The sequence below is a fragment of the Hesperophylax consimilis genome, chromosome 19 (assembly GCF_061612785.1).
Source record: "Hesperophylax consimilis isolate HC1 chromosome 19, BYU_Hcon_1.0, whole genome shotgun sequence".
Lineage (NCBI taxonomy): Eukaryota > Metazoa > Arthropoda > Insecta > Trichoptera > Limnephilidae > Hesperophylax > Hesperophylax consimilis.
Window position 1 is genome coordinate 22,566,327 of NC_142854.1, and position 20,398 is coordinate 22,586,724.

The window sequence follows — 20,398 nt, forward strand, 5'->3', positions numbered from 1 at the left end:
GTTTCAATTCTGAATAATGGTCTTACACCAGGGCGATACTGAGAGTATCTTCCACTCTGGAATGTGCCGCAATCATGAAATAACACAAATCCATCCAATAAAATTTACTTGCGCACTCCTGGATTTTAACCTGCGACCTACGGCTTGCTAGTCGAGATTCTTACTCCTCGACCATAGAGGTGTGCAAGTTAAAATAAAGTATTGTCTTTTAAAGAGCCTTTGCCTGGAGTGGAATTCGACAACTTTATAGTATATTATTTATTTATTGACGGAGCAACAAGAGGTAGCAGTTCTTCAAATTTACTTTTATCCATTTTAAGATTATTAAAGTATGATTAAGGATATTTTTTCACCAATTCTCTCAATAAAGTATCTGAAGTTTCCAACACAGTTATTTTCCTTTAAATCCATGGTCCTACCGTTCTCTGTCAACGTTTACTTTGCTTCTTTTTAGTCAAATTCTTCAATCAAATGTGTGTATTTGAATACGCGTGTGTTTTTAAATATATTATACAGAATAGATGTTACCTTTGACTGGTAAAAATATGATATTTTTTTAAAACAATGCCATCTGTTGGACGTAAAAACAACATGCGCTATTGTTAATACATCTTCACAGAAAGTTGGAAAAGGAACCGGTTCCTCATTTGAAACATCGGTCGATTAAGTGACAGCATAGTCACCGGTATATATAGGAATACAGACCATCTCTAATTTACAACTTTGACTTCTGACAGCTGGACAGTAGAGCGGTTCGTTTGTGTTTATTATTTTATTTCTGTTAGAGTCATTTACGAAGGCGCTCGTATTTCATTAATATTTTAAACATATTATTGACAATGGAGAGTGTTACGCGCAAGTTGTTCAAGACTTTAAGCAAGGCCAGCTTCATCAGACAGGTATTTATGTAATTTTAAAGTTGCATCAGACATTCTTACCTAAGTAAGTTTACGAATGTATATTTCCGTAGATTTTTAAAGTATAATATTAATACAACTCATTGAAAGTTGTGTTTATTATCAATACTTGTATGTATACTAATGGAATATGTTAAAATGTAATTAATAAATAAAACTGGTTTTATACTGCATTGCCGGAGACTAAAGAATAATAGGTAAAAATGTTCAAAGTCATTATTTACCTTACCGCCGCTTTTAGGCATAGACTATTGAAATAACACTTCGTTTCAACAATTATTACCCAAGAAACAACTATTTACATGCATAATATGAGTTATTAGGTTCACAATTTTGGTTAATTAATAATTTTGCGTATTTAGATTGAAACGAAACTTTTGTAAACATCATTCTATACTAAAAATTCCAAAATGGCGGCACAAGATCGTTTCAAGTGAAATTTTGAACTTTGATTAAATAAAAATGGAACATTAATGCTTCTTTACCATCTCTTCCGACACAGATCGTTGTTTTTTGTAGTAATTGAGTTGAAAAGAAGTGTAATTTCCATATTATGTGCCTATTAAAAGTGCGGTAGTTAGGGAAATATTTACCCCAGTTTCGCCAATTCTTTGCAACTCTTACCTAGTTTTTTTCTTTCTAGTCATTAGTCCATCCCATGTGTGGATTGGTTTTTCTTTAAATTATCATTCCTTAATGTTTTGAGCTCAGCAGAAACCCATATAATAAATGTGCATGTGTCATTTTTACAGGTTCTATAAATTTTTTTTTACGCAATTGTTTTATACATTGTAACACATTTTCATTCTTCGACATGTAGAAAAACTTATTATTTACTAGCTGTACTCCTCCACACGTTGATGCCGCCCAGTCTGTCTGTGCAGATAGAAAAAAAATAGCATGTGTTGCTTTTACGTCCAACAGATGGCGCTGTTTAAAAAAAAAAAACAAAAAAAAGTTTTTACCAGTCACAGGTGACATCTATATAATATAAGTATCATAGATATATGAATATTAGTAGACCTGCCCTAAGTGATGAAAAGCGTATTATCCCCACTCCCCATACCGGTTCCATTGAGCCGGCTGGGCTCGCGTATGGCCTCAAGTGAAATTTGAAAACGTGACGTCATCATTCTTGTGCGAACTATGGTCGAGGCATCATCGGTTCATTTTACGAAATAACACGGCAAAATGTTGACTTGTACTATGAAAACTTGTAAAAATAGATGTGAAAAAGAGAATAAACCCAATTGTCGTATTACATTCCATAAGTAAGCATTATTTTACTTTATTTTAAGCTTATTCACACCGTATTATATGGATCAGTTTTAGAAACATATACTATCACATCACAATGTAGCGATTCTCAAGTGTGCTCATCGTTGTTTACTGGGGTAAGTAAATTATGAAACATTTGTAAAAGTGTCTTAACTAAATACTCTGAAACTAACTACGACTCTGCAAACAGAAGAAATTTACTTTGCCGAATTTGGACTTCGCAAATTAGTTCATAACGTGGCGAGTAATTTGCGCTCCCATGTAAAAATGTCCATTCATTCAAAAGCAGATTTTACTTTTAAGAAGTAAATGGTGATATTATAATGCGAGATGCCTATTTACTGTCAGATTGATTTATTGACGAATCACAGTCAGCTTCACTCCCTTCGTTCTTCAACAGTTGATTTTACCCCTCGCCATTATCTTCTCGTCTATTAATTCCTATGTCTGTGATAAGTATACAAAAAAAAAATACACGCATATTCAAATTGTATAAAAATTTCAAAGCAATGGGTGAAGATCTTTCGGAGATTTAAGATTTTTAACAAACAAAAATTTACGTTTTTATTTATATAGATTTAAAAACCTAATTTTATTATGTGATAAATAAAATTGAAATCATCTAAAAATTGCATCGAAAACAACTGTTTTGCGACTCGTGCGTTGACGCGCGACGTTCGTTATAATCTACCCGTTCATAGATGCGTTAATTCAATTATTTAATACGCTTTTAACAAGTTATGCTTTACAATATTAAGACAAATTTTCTATTTACGTCCGTACGTACGCAATATGAATACGAATAAATCATTTTGTCCGTGTAAAACTCAATTCTTTCAAGAGAGGTATATAAATACAATATTGGATTGAATCATTAATACTATATTGTATTTGTATGCCTCTCTTGAAAGAATTGAGTTTTTATATGGATAAAACTATTTATTAATATTCATAATCCTTATGTACAAGTGCGAATAAAAAAAATGTCTTAATATTGTAAAGCTTGACTTGCTAAAAGCGTGTTTTAATAAAATAATTAAATTAATGCCATAAATGAACACGTAGATTACAACTGGACCAGAAAAAAAAACTTCTTAAATGAGTGTCACGTTGATGTCACGTCTGATGAGCATGGACCCTTGTCAATCACCAGGGCTATGATGGGGGCTAAGGCAAGGAGGCGGAATGTGTAAAAGCACTGAAGAACCTTGATCATGTTGTCATGTCTGAAGGTGTTTGGAGAGTCCGCCAGCGGTGAGCAGGACGACAGGTCTCCGCGAAATCCGTATGAGTTAGCTCCGGGTAGAGGTTCGTGGGAAGGAGTGCGCGAAGCCATCCTCAATTAATCAGCATCCATTGAACGTTTAAAGGGACAATGATGCTCCATCTTTGCGTCACCCGACAGCATGCTTGGTAATCCAGTGTAGTCTCCAAGGAATTACTCTTCAAAACACTCACAAATAAAACCATTTTTTATTCCAAATAACTGATTGTATATTTTAATCTCACCAAACAACAACACTCGAACAAAGAACAGGCCGATCTCACACAGGAGTCAAAACGTTTGTTTTATGTTTGGTTAGTCTACACGGAAAGGCTGTATCCTTCAACATTTCAATCTCACCGAACAACCACACTTGAAGTAAGAACCGGCTGATCTCACACAGGAGTCAAAACGTTTGTTTTATGTTTGGTTAGTCTACACGGAAAGGCTGTATCCTTCAACATTTCAATCTCACCGAACAACCACACTTGAAGTAAGAACCGGCTGATCTCACACAGGAGTCAAAACGTTTGTTTTATGTTTGGTTAGTCTACACGGAAAGGCTGTATCCTTCAACATTTCAATCTCACCGAACAACCACACTTGAAGTAAGAACCGGCTGATCTCACACAGGAGTCAAAACGTTTGTTTTATGTTTGGTTAGTCTACACGGAAAGGCTGTATCCTTCAACATTTCAATCTCACCGAACAACCACACTTGAAGTAAGAACCGGCTGATCTCACACAGGAGTCAAAACGTCTCTTTTATGTTTTGTTAATTTACACGGAAAGACTCCGAAGGATCGGTTCATGGTATCCGCGTGATCTTTTTAATTATTTTAATATCCATTTTTTCCCGCAAAACGCCACGCATACCGCGGAATCGTCCTCTCCCGTATTGTTCCCGATCTACCTACCCGCGTTATTTTAGCCCGCCCGTCCAACCGATCGCAGGGCAGCCACCCGAAAAAACTCTCAACAAAACAATAATCGGGCACTGCCCTTGCAATCCAAACTTGCGCAATTCTTTAACATTACATGAGTCCCAAATTTGGCAAGATATTTAAAAAAAAATCTAGTATTATACACATGCTTATTAGTATTATATATTTTTAAATTTCATAGGTAAAATTAACTAAAAATATTTTATTGTTTCTGGCTACAACAACATCAATACTTGCGTATTTTCTCAATTATAAAAATCTCGTGATGCCACTGTGTAACTTGCGTAATCTGCTTCAACAAAGTTGTACATTTTATGTGTAAAAAAATGTTCATTTCAGATATCACAATTGTTTATTTATTTATTTTTATAGTGTTTATCTTTAAATGCAACTAAAGCATTTGTCGAGAGTATTTTGCTCTATTTCAAACGAGTCTTGTTTTATAAAATATTTTCACCATTTTCGCTTAATTATTATCGTTTTTTTAATATTAGTGCGCTCCCTCTAAAATTGGTATTTACATATCTCCCTTTCAAACCATCTTTGGCCTTAAATGAAGAAAAATCTGTGATCTATTAATATTATATAAAATAATTCACTCGGTCCTGGATACCCCTGATTTAATAGAACTAATACGATTTCATTGCCCTGGTCGCGCTAACAATAGACTGACTCTACCGTTCTACTATAATAACACACATACATTATCACATTATTACTCACCAATCAGTCGATTACACATTATGGGAAATGAACATGCCAACATCGGCGAAATTTATTTCTTAAAATTAGCGCAATATAAACATGCACTCAAAAATTATTTTTCCATAATGTAATTTTATATACGCAATATGGACATGTTGAAATGAAATGATGATATTTCTCATTGTTATTTTTTTGTTATTTTTGTTGTGATACACAAAATAATTGTATGTTATTTTTAAGTTTAAAACTACTATAATGTAATAATATTATTTTTCTTACTTTGTACTCTATTATATGTTTATTTATAAAAGGCAGTATAGCCGTTTATGTATTTAAAATAAAAAATAAAAATAAAATAAAATAAAAAATAAATGGGATGCAGACATAGACATATGAATATTAGTAGACCTGCCCTAAGTGATTAAAAGCGTATTATCCCCACTCCCCATACCGGTTCCATTGGAGCCGGCTGGGCTCGCGTATGGCCTCAAGTGAAATTTGAAAACGTGACGTCATCATTCTTGTGCGAACTATGGTCGAGGCATCATCGGTTCATTTTACGAAATAACACGGCAAAATGTTGACTTGTGGTATGAAAACTTGTAAAAATAGATGTGAAAAAGAGAATAAACCCAATTGTCGTATTACATTCCATATATAAGCATTATTTTACTTTATTTTAAGCATATTCACATCGTATAATATAGATCAGTTTTAGAAACATATACTATCACATCGAGAAACGTCTGGACGCGAAACACAAAGCTGGTTGGTTGCTGGGAAGTAAATTATGAACATTTATAAAAGTGTCTTAACTAAATACTTAAACGAAATATTCGACTCTGAAAATAGAACCGAATTTTTTTGCCGAATTTGGACTTTGCAAATTTGTTCATAACGCGGCGAGTAATTTGCGCTCCCAAGTAAAAATGTCTATTCATTCAAAAGCAGATTTTACTTTTAAGAAGTAAATGGTGATATTATAATGCGAGATGCCTATTTACTGTCAGATTGATTTATTGACGAATCACAGTCAGCTTCACTCCCTTCGTTCTTCAACAGTTGATTTTACCCCTCGCCATTATCTTCTCGTCTATTAATTCCTATGTCTGTGGATGCAGACAATAGTAACGAAGTGATAAATTTTTTTGACTTTGGGAAAAGGGGACATTTTCTAGTATATATCGTAACTAGTTTTCGTTCGTGATGGATTCTCTGGCGAACTTTTAAAACTTCTTAGGCAGGAAGCAGTTTTAGCTAAAACTACTTTCATGGGAAAAAAATCGTGTTTTTGCAGTTTATTTTGTATGGAATTTCAAAGGACCGAATAACAAAACTTTTTAAGCATGAAACTTCTTAAATGGAAACTTTTTAACCCTTAGGATTCGACCAACTACAATAGCAGTTCAGTGAAATCTGGACTACCTTCAGGTACACTGTAATGTGCAGTGTGTAGAGCTAGGTTTTAAAAGTTGTGAACGCATTTCAATACTATCCATGAAAATTCCTAAGTAAAACGTTAACATGCCTATCAATTAAACCACTTCTAAACTAAGATATCTTACCTACATATTTTATAGACTCAAGGAAATTTTAAACGCTGAAAAATTGAAAATGATTTACTTCTCCCTGGTGCAATCTGCAATCACTTATGGCATAATAGGATGGGGTGGTGCACCTGATACATTTATTAAGCCTCTACAAATAATTCAAAAACACATAATTAAAGTCATATATAACAAAAATAAAACATTCTCGACCGACCTATTATACAAGGAATCTAAATTATTTAACATTCGTAAATTATTAACATTACAAACTATGATATATTTATTTAAAAACAAAAATAATTTCAAAATAAATGAACACAGAATGAGCAAAAGATCAAATAATATATTTTACACAGGCCCCCAAACCAATACTAAATTAATGCAGACACATACCAGCTTCATTGGTCCTCGTACATTTAACCTTCTACCACTACAAACTCAAATGATAAATAAAAAGATAGAATATATTAAAGATGTAAAATTATGGCTGATTGACGCAGATATTGAAACGCTTTTACTATAAATTTATTGATCCTTTCTACAACTCACTTGCTGAAACTTTATAAACTATTGTACATAATGTTTTCTCTTTACTTTTTATAATAACTATAAACAAAAAAAAAAACTTTTTCTACTAATGTATATTATACTTTAGGTACTTGAAATATAGGAATTGTTTTATATTACCCACACTCAGGCAGTGCTTTAGTGGGTTTTCATTTCTTGTGTATACTATTTGGTATTATATATTATGTTATTATATACTATGTGTAAAGAAATGAAAATATATAAAGCAAAAAAAAAAAAAAAATTATTTGAAATATAATTTTCAAAATTATATTTGGCTTTGAGATGTTAACAAAGTATTACCTGTCTTCTAAGGGTACTTATACATTTGCGAACCGAAACGCGAACCGTAATACGAATTACGTATTTGCGGTTGCTTAGTTTCTTTCCCATAAGTTGAGGTTCAGTTCGGCTCGCGGATGTATACGTAGCATTAGGTTTAAGCGAGTTTCGCTGTGTAAGAATAATGTCACAGTCCTCCCCACTAGGACTTCCTGTTCTGATGCGGCTTGTAATTTTTATATTTTGGAGTATCCAGTTATCTACATTTTAAAAATGAATTTCAGTGTTCAAATGTGGCGGCTAACAGGAATCAGCTCCTGGAGAAGCGGCGCGCGGAGCTGATGGCCAAGGGTCTGCCCAAGAAGCAGCCCATTCCCGGAGTCAAGCACATCTTGCTGGTGGCCTCGGGGAAGGGCGGTGTGGGCAAGACCACCACGGCAGGTAAACTAAAGCACTTTTTGATACCTACAATTCTATGCTCTATTAGCAAGAACCCGAACAATGACGCATTGTATAATGCAATGAGTGAGTTTGGAATACCGCGTAAGCTGATCAATCTGGTGAAACTGACAATGTCCCCAGTAACGTGTAGAGTCAGGGTTGGCAGTGATCTGTCCGAACCATTTGAAGCGCTCTACGGGGTGAGACAAGGAGATGGATTGGCCTGCCTCTTATTTAACATAGCCTTAGAAAAAGTTATTCGTGACTCAGGCATTGAGAAAAGAGGAACGATATTTGACAACTCTGTGCAACTATTGGCTTACGCTGATGATATTGACATAATTGCGAAAAATCCCGATGATTTACAAGACGCCTTCATAAATCTTGAAAGTTCTGCCAAAAATATGGGTCTTGTAGTAAACCAGCAGAAGACCAAATACATTGCCGTAGGATGTACCCAACAAACCCCATCTCTCGTATGTGGAAGCCAAAATTTTGAAACGGTACCAAGATTCACATACCTGGGCTCCCTGATAACAAACAATAACAACACTACAGAGGAGATCCAGAAGCGCATCGTGAATGCAAACCGCTGCTATTTCCGCCTACAAAAACAAATAAAATCAAGACTGCTTTCCAGAACCACCAAGGTATTAGTGTACAAAACACTAATTAGACCAGTGCTTACGTACGCAGCCGAGACGTGGGTTCTAACTAAGAAGAATGAGCGAGCACTGGATGTTTTTGAAAGGAAAATTTTGAGGCGCATCTTCGGACCGGTTCTAGAAAATGGATTTTGGCGCAGACGTTATAACAATGAGCTCTATACTCTGTCTAAGGAGCTAAACGTCACAAAGTTCATAAAACTGGGAAGACTTTGGTGGCTAGGTCATGTGGAGAGAATGACCGAGCATCAAGAACCAAAGTCCCTGCTGAGCTCAAGACCGATAGGGAGAAGGAGCCTGGGAAGGCCAAGGTTAAGATGGAGCGAAAACGTCCTCAAAGATTTGTCTGCCTTGGAGCTTCGAAACTGGAGAGAGCTGGCGCGGGACCGAGATGAGTGGAGGAAGACTCTTGAGGAGGCCAAGACCCACCAGGGGTTGTAGAGCCAAAAGTGATGATGATGATTAGCAAGAACTGTGCCATCCTTATACTCACATAAACAAACACTACTGCAACTTGCAAAAAATATGAAAACATAATTTATAAAATTATTGCAAGAACACTATCTTCAGTTTTAAAATATGTGCAAAGTACCAACCACAATACGCTGCGCCGCGCGTGCCTCACAGACCACCTTACGTGTCAAAAGCAGAAACTAAGTATGCAAAATGATGCAGGCATCATAATATGTATTCAATTTGGGATGCGGGCATGGGTACTGCCGCCCCGACAACCAATTATTGAATAACCAACACCTCTGCTATAGTAATCCTGTCTGATTACGTCTAAAAGGGATCCAAATGATAATCTAGTCTCCTTCAACGGAAGCAATCTTCCGAACAGGCCTTCCATTGATATGCTTGGTGTAACTATAAGTGACCAGCTCAGGTACGGGGGCTCCATCGAAGCCAGAGTAAAGCTGGCCTCTCAGAAGCTGGGCGTACTGTACAGGGCCCGCAGATACTTTAATAGTACACAACTGCTGACCCTGTACAAATCGCAAGTGCGCCCTACTGTCGAATTTGGCAGCCATCTCTGGTCCGGAGCCCCTAAATACCTGAAAAAAACCCTTGAATCTGTGCAGAAACGGGCGGTCCGTTTGATAGATTCCCCAATCTTAACAAACGGACTGCAATCTTTAGAGCACAGGCGTCAGGTAGGTATGCTGTCCTTGTTCTATCGGTATTACAATGGAAGATGCTCTGAGGAACTAGCGTCATTGATCCCTTCGGCACCGGTGCGTAGTCGGGATACACGCCAAACGCGCGCCCAACATTTGTACACGGTTGACATTTGTCACATGAGAACGGGTCGCTTCTACGATTCGTTCTTAAGTTTAACAGCTCGGCTGTGGAACGAACTGCCGGCCTCTGTGTTTCCTCCCTCCTACAACATGGGACTCTTCAAGACCCATGTTCACTCCTTCCTCTCCACAAAAAGACCCTCCACACAGCTTCCCCAAAGATGACATAGGCCCTGAGGGAAATTATTTTCTTCAGGGCCTCCTGTGTGGAGTTAATATATAAAAAAAAAAAAGTTTCGATCCACCACCTTGCACCACAGTTGGAGGGATAAATTCATACATCTGTCACTCCTAGACACACTGAACCCAGGATTCCTATCTACCCCTTATACCTTTTTTCTTCCCAGAACTTCCTCTTCTTCCTTTCCTCAAGAACCTCATCACAGCATCCCTACTGTCTGGAAGCTAAAGTAAAAGAAAAAATTCTCCGTCTTTAAAAACCGTTTAAACGATTGCATCATCTTCCATTTTTGTCACAACACTTTATTGACGAACTGTGCTTCCATTTGTATTTTTAAAATGCAGTGTTCTCATCTTATATTTGACTAAGTTGTTTTTGCTTGCAGTGAACTTGGCCTGCGCCATGAAGGTGGTGGATCCGTCCAAGGAGATAGGGCTTCTGGACGCTGATGTGTTTGGCCCCTCCGTGCCCCTGATGATGCACATTAGCGGAGAGCCCATGCTCAACAACGACCATCTCATGGAGCCGCTGCTGAACTACGGAGTCAAATGGTAAAGTATATATATATATAAATATTGAAAACAATATTAGTGATTTCTAAACGAAAATCTGAAACAGAAAAATCAGAAAAGGAAACGGTCACATCTGGGACACGAACCCAGGACCCTTGTCTTTCCGTGACAGTGCTCTACCAACTGAGCTAATGGGACCCTATTCCCCTCGGTCATTTTTAACTGTATCATACTTCGAATAAGAACTAACCAACATTGTCTTCATTTTTTCACCGCACATTTTTATTGGCAACTATCTTTATGTATGATCGCAAGATTCAACCCGAACTAAATGCAATCCAGACAGCGTCTTTTTAGATAAACCTATCTTATTTTTTATTTTTAATGTGCGACATCTGTTGACTTTTCTGCAAGTCTAGAATGAATGTTCGAGTCCCAGATGTGACCGTTTCCTTTTCTGATTTTTCTGTTTCAGATTTTCGTTTAGAAATCACTAATATTGTCTTCAATATTTAAATATTACAATTTGAGGTTTTACTCAATAAAGTCATTCCGAAAAATAAATATATATATACAGTACTCTTTCAGGAATCTGCCGCTTGATTATTCTACAACTATTAAGATCCGCCGTTATTTTTAATAGATAGAATATAGAATATATTAAAATATAAACGAAACCGAATTTATTTACAAGCCTATGTAACCTTTGGACTGGGAAATCAATAAAATAATTGGTTTTAGATGAATGAACAAAGGACAACTCAGGTAGCCTTTGAAGTGGGAATTAATAAAATAGTTGGTTTTAGATGAATTAACAACGAACAACTCAGAAAGTCTGTAGCATTTGGACTGGGAATTAATAAAATAGTTGGTTTTAGATGAATGAACAAAGGACAACTCAGGTAGCCTTTGAAGTGGGAATTAATAAAATAGTTGGTTTTAGATGAATTAACAACGAACAACTCAGAAAGTCTGTAGCATTTGGACTGGGACCTTTGAAGTGGGAATTAATAAAATAGTTGGTTTTAGATGAATTAACAAAGGACAACTCAGGTAGCCTTTGAAGTGGGAATTAATAAAATAGTTGGTTTTAGATGAATTAACAACGAACAACTCAGAAAGTCTGTAGCATTTGGACTGGGAATTAATAAAATAGTTGGTTTTAGATGAATGAACAAAGGACAACTCAGGTAGCCTTTGAAGTGGGAATTAATAAAATAGTTGGTTTTAGATGAATTAACAAAGAACAACCCAGGAAGTCTCTTGTTACGATTTGGTACTCTGAACATTAACTAATACGAATAAAAGTACCATACAAAATATGATAGTGAATACATATATGTATAGTAAATTGTATTTCTTAGTCCTCCTCACTCGGGGGACCTTGGGCTGAAGCTGACTAAAGTTATTCATTTCTATTTTATTTGTTGATTTAATTGATGTTTTTTGATTGATCTCTTTCAACCAGAGTTTTATTCTTGATTTGTAATCATTAAACTTTTCTACTAGAATGTTGTGGAGTTTTGTCGCAAAATAAATGTAGTTTTTTTTTTTTTTGTCATGCGAATACACATAATTTTTTTTACGTTAGAAAGAGAAATGAAAATTCTTATACTGGAAACCATTAATAAAATCCTAAAAATAGCCAAAATTAATAATTCAAATTTTGCGCCGCTATTGTAACAATCGTTTTAACTTTTATATGAACGATATAAAAGTGAAGGTACAATTTTATTACAAATTCCTCAAACAAAACTAATGGGTTTTGGAAATATCGAGTTCTTTCATTTTTTCTATGATTGGAGTAAAAAATTAAGTTAAGATGTGGATAGCATTTTTGACAACAATTTTCACGTTTGATATCAAAATATTATTATTTAGAAATAGTAATATTTATTTTAAATGCGTACACCGGAAAGATAATTTTATCTAGTTTCTAAAACTGTATTTGTTTTTATGGAAAATTAAAAATTAGATGTACATATATAGCGCATTTGAAATACACAGAAAATATTGCAAACTGAACAAATATGATGAAAGTACTGTAAGGTTAACTTTAAACCAAAATATAGCGATGTTTGATTATTTTCTCGAAATATCTGTTTTAATGTATGCACTAAAATCCCCCGTTGTCACTTATTTTTGTAGTGGTGGATTAGCCAGAGACGACTACTGGCTAGGAGCTTTAAGAGCGCACATGTCTCTGGCGCAGAACCTGTATAATAACCAGTTATTGATGATGTGTGTTTGTGTTGGTTGCAGCATGTCCATGGGCCTGCTGGTGTCAGGCGAGGGGGCCGTGGTCTGGCGGGGGCTGATGGTGATGCAGGCGCTGGAGAGGCTGACGCGGCAGGTGGCCTGGGGCCCCCTGGACTGTCTGGTGGTGGACACGCCCCCGGGCACGGGGGATACGCACCTGTCTCTGGCGCAGAACCTGCCTATAAGCGGTGAGAACGTCATATGCTGTTTTATCTTAATTTAATTTATTTAGCCCGCCGTTTCTATTTAATGTATATACAGGATATCATTAAGACAGCTAGGCTCACAAAAGAAAAGAGAGAAAGATAAAATTAGGTTATCAACTGTCTACCTATAATGAGGACGACCACCGATACCTTGGGCTGATCAAGTGTCACATGACTATCGGATAGGATATTTTTTTTAAATTTTTATATTAACTCCACACAGGAGGCCCTGAAGAAAATGATTTCCCTCAGGGCCTATGTCATCTTTGGGGATGCTGTGTGGAGGGTCTTTTTGTGGAGAGGAAGGAGTGAACATGGGTCTTGAAGAGTCCCATGTTGTAGGAGGGAGGAAACACAGAGGCCGGCAGTTCGTTCCACAGCCGAGCTGTTGAACTTAAGAACGAATCGTAGAAGCGACCCGTTCTCATGTGACAAATGTCAACCGTGTACAAATGTTGGGCGCGCGTTTGGCGTGTATCCCGACTACGCACCGGTGCCGAAGGGATCAATGACGCTAGTTCCTCAGAGCATCTTCCATTGTAATACCGATAGAACAAGGACAGCATACCTACCTGACGCCTGTGCTCTAAAGATTGCAATCCGTTTGTTAAGATTGGGGAATCTATCAAACGGACCGCCCGTTTTTGCACAGAGTCAAGGGTTTTTTCAGGTATTTAGGGGCTCCGGACCAGAGATGGCTGCCGAATTCGACAGTAGGGCGCACTTGCGATTTGTACAGGGTCAGCAGTTGTGTACTATTAAAGTATCTGCGGGCCCTGTACAGTACGCCCAGCTTCTGAGAGGCCAGCTTTACTCTGACTTCGATGGAGCCCCCGTACCTGAGCTGGTCACTTATAGTTACACCAAGCATATCAATGGAAGGCCTGTTCGGAAGATTGCTTCCGTTGAAGGAGACTAGATTATCATTTGGATCCCTTTTAGACGTAATCAGACAGGATTGGGTCTTTGAAATATTAATGGCGAAATGTAGATTGAAAACAAATCTCTAAATATGGATTGCAATATTTAGAGTACAGGCGTCACGTGGGAATTCTGTTCTTTTTGTACTGGTATTTCAATGGTAGATGCTGCGAGGACCTAGCGTCATTGATCCCTTTGGCATCGGTGCATAGTCAGGAAACATGCCAAAGGCTCGCCCTACATATTATGTACACGGTTGACATTTGATATATTTATTTATTAAATTAAATGCCCTAATGGGCTTTTACATGAAACATATATTTTACATGATTTTCTGCGTAATACATTGCCAACAGAAGGTTTTTATTTTTAAAACAACAACAACGAAATAAGTAACCAAAAACATAAAAAAATTAACATAATACATGATACATATCTGTACGTCAGAAGTGAAAGGTCGGTTGTCCAGTTTTTTGTGAAAATGAGTTATGTATGAGACCTTTTTAGTTTTTTCAGTATCTACACAGAGGTATAAAGACAGTTGTCCTACGACAATGTGAAACTATGGTCAACATAAAAGGTCCGGTATCCCCACAATGTTCAAAGGAAAAAAATGACTATACTCTCCTGAACAATTTAAAAAATGTGACAACCGACCTTTGACTTCTGAGGTACAGATATAATGTTCCATTTAGATGTACCTAATATAAGAAAAGAGAAAAAATAAATAAACCAGTTTTAAAAGTGCAGATGGCATAAAAATAATATAAATTAATAGAAGAGATTGGTGATAGGTAATTTAAAATAAGAAGTAAGAAAACAAAAATGTACATAATCGCTCCTACGCGATACTCCTAAATAATAATATAAGCTACATAAAAACATCATTCAGGTATTTCTTATACAGGGTGTATCGACACTAACCCGACAAACTTTAACCAGCTATTCCTTAGCACATTTGGAGTAAAAAATGTTATGGGCACTTTGCTGTCCGGTAGCATTTTTTTTCAATTAAAAACAAAAAAATTTAAAATTTCCACACTACATCACTGTCATTGGCATTGCGTTTCGTGTTCAACGGCTGTTATAAGCAAGTATGTCAAAAAGCGTCTTCGCTCTTTCGCACACACTAAATAATAATAGTTAAAAATGAGACGAATGTTGCCGTGCCATTTCGTTGCGATTGTAAAAGTGCGCCAATATAGGTACACACATGCATTATTCAACAGAATTCGAATAAAATATTGCCAGATGGGTTTTCAAACTTTGACAAAGGATAAAACAGTGGTGACATGTGGTGAAAATATGAATAATAAATTTTTTATTTTAAAAAAACGTTACCGGACAGCAAAGTGCAAATAAGATTTTTTACTCCAAATATGCTAAGGAAGGAATAGCTGGTTAAAGTTTGTCGGGTACGTGCCGATACACCCTGTATAGTGATAAACTTATATTGAATATTACGCCCGATTGCGTGTTTTATGCAACTTTATAAATAAAAATTTATATAAAGACTAGCTGAGTTGGAGTTATCCTTAGGAGATACGAGGGAACGTTTTTAAGTTCGTGGAATGGGGGGTAAGGAGTGGAAACAAATTTATTTTTCCTTTTCACCAGCTACCCTAATACTTTACATTTAATTTTTCGGATCTTTCAATTAACTTATGTATACCCTCAAAAAAAAAGATTTGTCTTTGTCTAAAAAATATGCTGAAACTGCATCTTTCACTTCTTTATCACTTGAAATCTTTTTCCCACGAAGTTCTTTTTTCAAGTTTGGAAAAGTTAATACATAATCACTGGGAGCCAGGTCAGGAGTGTAGGGTGGATGTGGCAAAATTTCGAAGCCCATGCAGGGCAGCCATCGCAACATAGCTCTTGTGAACAGGCGCGTTGTCGTGCAGAAGGAGGATACCTTTGGTCAATTTTCACCTTCTTTCTCGTTGATGGCTCCCTTTAATTGCTCTAGAATTGAAGCGTAGTAAACTCCGGTTATAGAAACACCTTTATCTTTGTAATCGATCAACAGGATTCCTTCTGAGTCCCAAAAGACTGTCGCCATGATTTGATGACAGTGTGCCTTTCTTGTTGGCACTGCATAGAGTCCTGTTTAGACTCAGGTTCATAATGATGAACCCAAGTTTCATCACCAGTAACAATTTGAGCCAACACTCCATCTTTGTATTCCCTACAGTAAACGGATGACATCTCTTCCAGTATGATCTGAACTGATGTTCCTTGCTTGGTAAGGAATTTTATAACAGCGTAGAACTCGATTTTCTCCATATTCACAATTCTCCCCTTGATTGACTTGTTTGGTCGACGATAGCTCAAAGACTAATAACCTAATTACGATAAAACCCGGTATTTATACTAATAAGAGTTGCTCAATTATTACCTAATTAAGCGACACCCCCACTAATCACCTACCTACCCATTCCGCAAACTTAATTACGCCCCATCGTAGACATGTACCGTGGCGAACTTTTCTCTAGGCATTTTTAATATATACAATTCCGTAGAACATTATTTTGATGAATCTCATAAGGTTTGGCCAGCGTTAGCAATGTAAGCACCCGAAAGTATATTTTTACGACTTGATTACAAAACGTCGACTTTTCTCTGCTTGCTATAAATATAATATAAATGTATTATATATATAAACCTCCCGGATAAAATACTCTAAATGAAAACCCTATCAAAATCTATTGGGTAGTTTAGAAGAACTAAGCGCACAAACAGACGCGGATAGCGACTTTATTTTATACTATTTAGAGATAAAGTGCACACCTAAGCAAAAAGACATTTTGTGGATCAGTTACAAATATTCTAATATGTTGTTTTTTCAGTTTGGTCACTGAGTGGTGGCGGTAAACATTGATTGAACTATAATTATAACCTAGTCTGTGTAGCCTCTGCATTGTTTTTTTTCCTAAGGTCTCATGAGTATATTATTTTCCAGGGGCAATCATTGTCACAACTCCTCAACTCGCAGCCATCCAAGTGTCGCGCCGAGGCGCCACCATGCTGGAGAAACTCCACATACCGATACTGGGCATCGTGGAGAACATGGCTCACTCCACGTGCGCCAACTGCGGCTCCGTCAATCACATATTCGGCGAGAACACCGACGGCCTAGCGCAACAGCTGCACATCCCCGTCCTGGAGAGCTTCGAGCTGCATCACCGGGTCTCCGAGTCCACCGCCACGGGTAAACCCATCGTCCTATCCGATCCTGACAGCAATTACTCGTTGAAATACAAGAGTCTAGCCAAAAAGGTCTACGAGTATCTGAAACAAGATGAAAGCCAAAGCCAATCCAAGAGTTTGTAACGCTCATTTGTAGTAATAGAAACAAGGGAGATAGCCCATGAACCTCTGGTACAGTGAAACTCTGTTATAAGGTTTTTCAAGGGATCGAAAACAAAACTCCTTAACCCTTGGAGTGCCGAATCCGTATTTGCTCTGAATTCACCGCGATTACCTCGATTTTATGGTATTTTGAACCTTAAAATATGCCCCTAGCATACTAAAATAAATTTTATTCGCTTGGCAAGGAAATAATATATCTTAATATTATCCTAGCTTGTCGTTTCGTCATTTGCAAACATTGATTTTTTATCTGTGAAGAAGCGCGTTGCAAATGTCGTTATTTTTCAGTTTCAAAAGTCATACTACTGTATTTATTTACAGGAAAGCCTCGTATAGCTTCACAACATAATTTTGCAAAATTTTGTAAATTATTACGAAAATTGTGTCTTTGCCTAGTATCGCAGGCTGCCAGGCATTTTACCTGGCACACTAAGGACGGGTTGTTTCGGAGAATTTGAACAATTCATCAAATTTCAACGTTCATTTCCGGGTTCTGTGAAAGTCCTATTCAAGTTCTGTTATTATATCATTATAGGCTAGTTGCTTGACAGAACTGAAATAAACCTGGAAAATGAACGTTGAAATTTGATGAACTGTTCAAATTCTCCGAAACAACCCGTCTTAAGAGTTTAGCATAAACACTTCTTATGTAGGTATACGTTCACCAATACTACTGCAAATCTCACATACGCATAGCGGCGCTTCTCCTTTGTTTCTATCTGCATGCCAAAAGCACAACTTTCATAGTATAGCTGCTTTGACTGTCGGTGCAGCCTGTTTGTTTGGCTCTGTGACAGTCGACAGGCTTCCATGCCATATCTCCCCTCGTTTCTATTTGTTTAGATCAATTTTACAATAGAAATTTCTAACTTCTAAGCTAAGTTATATTATAATCTATGAATGAACAAATGATTTTTAAGTGTTGCAGTTGTACTTTAATGACAGTAAAACTTATGATTGTATTGAATCGAACAGTGTGTAAAACTTTTCGGCCGTTGTTTTATCTTATTCCTTCAATGCAGTTAGCCATTGTTCTCATTAGGTATTTGGCTGCATTATGGTTCCACAGCTTGTTTTCTGATGTGTAGCCAAGCCGATATGGACAAGGAAATAAATAAAAAATCATTCTACGATTCAACTCTGGGGGTTATTGTATTCGATGCAAATTTTATATCTATTTCATTCGTACGCACAAATTATTTGAACGTCTATCTTTGTCATACATGAATGAACGTTTGAATTAAGAATTTATTTAGGAACGTGGGTGTGTTTTTGTTACTTGGCACATTTTGTGAGACAATATCGTGTTTATCTGGATGATGTTGCCATATGGCAACTCCGGCACACAACGGGTAAAAATCTTGCGTAGCAGATAAGCAACTCCGGCATACCAGAGGTTAATTAGAATATATCGTTGACTTCAAGTATGCTAATAAGCTAATCGCGTTTCTGCACCCCATAAGTGTAATGTCTGTAACATTATTTATACTACGAATTGTGCGTCAATAGACTATAATTAACACAATGAACAAGCAGATAGATGAATTGCAGCTTCCGATAGTGGCCATAATAAGGAATAATATTTATTGAAATATGTATTTTGTATACATATTAATTGTAATCTCACTACTTCGCCAAATATCATTAATATTATAAGGTGTGGACATAGATTTTTTGAGCATGTAAGGAAATTTTTTGTTTCATTTTTTATTCAACATTGACCTTCGGAATGTTGGATTCCCGTGAGTAAAAACTGTAGATAAGTTTTAATACCTCAAACTTCTGAAATTCCCCATACATTCTGATGGCAGTATGCTGCACTAGCGCCTCCTAGCAGTACGAGTTGTGACGCTTGGTCTATTTTCATGCATTTTAATGGATTTTTGCATGATTAATGGTAAGGATCTCGACTAGCAATTCAAATCCTGGCGTGCCTGTCTCAATATCGCCCTGGTGTAAGACCACCATTAAGAATAACGTTGCTTGAAACTTCCCCGCCTATCTCTTCCCCATCTCCTTTCCCTCAATACCTTCAGCCTCACAACACACTCTGATTGAGGATGCCATAGTCTCACTGGCTCCAGACGGTTGGGGGACTCTTGTGCGGTTTTACATTTAAAAAAAATAAAATCTAAACCAGCGCCTCTAGCCGCGAGAGTTGCCTGCTAATACAAGTAAATACTGCCAATATTTTACTGGAGTTAGATGTATTATTAATATTCTAAGGTATTTCAAAACTTCTCTTCTTTGTAGCAATTATGGTTCATTTAAATATGCTACCAACAAGTTATGTATAAAAAACCCATGAAAAGATAATGTTAGCTGATGTTGCCATATGGAAACTCTGGTACAAATATTGCGTACCCTATAGGCAACTACAGCATAACAGAGGTTAATTAAATTTTTAAATAATTTTGCTGCTCAGATTTATCTTCATCATTTACCGTGTTGAAATGCATTAAAAAAGGTTAAATCAATTTATTTAAAAGATTTAACCGCTTACTAATAAATGTGTTTTAAATTTTACACAACTGACAAACAATTTTTTTCCATACATTAACCCATAGTGTGCCAAGAAACCGACCGTGGATTTGCTAGTAGCCCACTGCACTTACTTTGATTGTACGGTATTTTGAACCTTACAAAAAGCTCTTTGCTTTCTAAAATATATTTTATTCGCTTGGCAAGGAAATAATGTATTTTAATATTATTCTAGCTTGTCGTTTCGTCACTTGCAAACAATGATTTTTTAAATGTGAAAAAGTTCTTCTCAAAATGTCACAATTATGAAATCTTCATACGATTTATTCCTATTATTAAGAATTCTTATTTACCTTAAAAATAAATTAGTATCACAAATATTTTCTTAAGTCTTCATTATTATTCATTGGAAAGAAAAAAAATCCTTACTCTGAATAAAGGTAGTAATTCTGGGGAAACTACATAGGATAGATGTATACAATTTTTATAAATATACTAGCTGTACCCCACCACACATTGCTGTGTCTCTGTGCAGATAGAGAAATAATAGCG

At 36.5% G+C, this 20,398-nt stretch overlaps 1 protein-coding gene across 1 annotated transcript; it reads left to right on the forward strand.

Annotated features, from left to right (window-relative positions):
• The first annotated feature begins 743 nt into the window (after positions 1 to 743).
• LOC149415011 (iron-sulfur cluster transfer protein NUBPL-like) lies at positions 744 to 18,184 on the forward strand. The gene is made up of 5 exons (XM_089643112.1): positions 744 to 899; positions 7,792 to 7,948; positions 10,481 to 10,646; positions 12,870 to 13,054; positions 16,956 to 18,184. Exons 1-5 carry the CDS (start codon positions 840 to 842, stop codon positions 17,324 to 17,326), a joined length of 939 nt encoding a protein of 312 aa, XP_089499238.1. The 5' UTR covers positions 744 to 839; the 3' UTR covers positions 17,327 to 18,184.
• Positions 18,185 to 20,398: the final 2,214 nt, after the last annotated feature.

Coding starts and splice junctions, on each gene's coding strand:
- LOC149415011 (XM_089643112.1), top strand. CDS start 840: ATGGAGAGTGTTACGCGCAAGTTGTTCAAGACTTTAAGCAAGGCCAGC. Junction 7,949..10,480: donor GGGCAAGACCACCACGGCAG/GTAAACTAAAGC, acceptor TTTTGCTTGCAG/TGAACTTGGCCTGCGCCATG. Junction 13,055..16,955: donor GCAGAACCTGCCTATAAGCG/GTGAGAACGTCA, acceptor ATTATTTTCCAG/GGGCAATCATTGTCACAACT.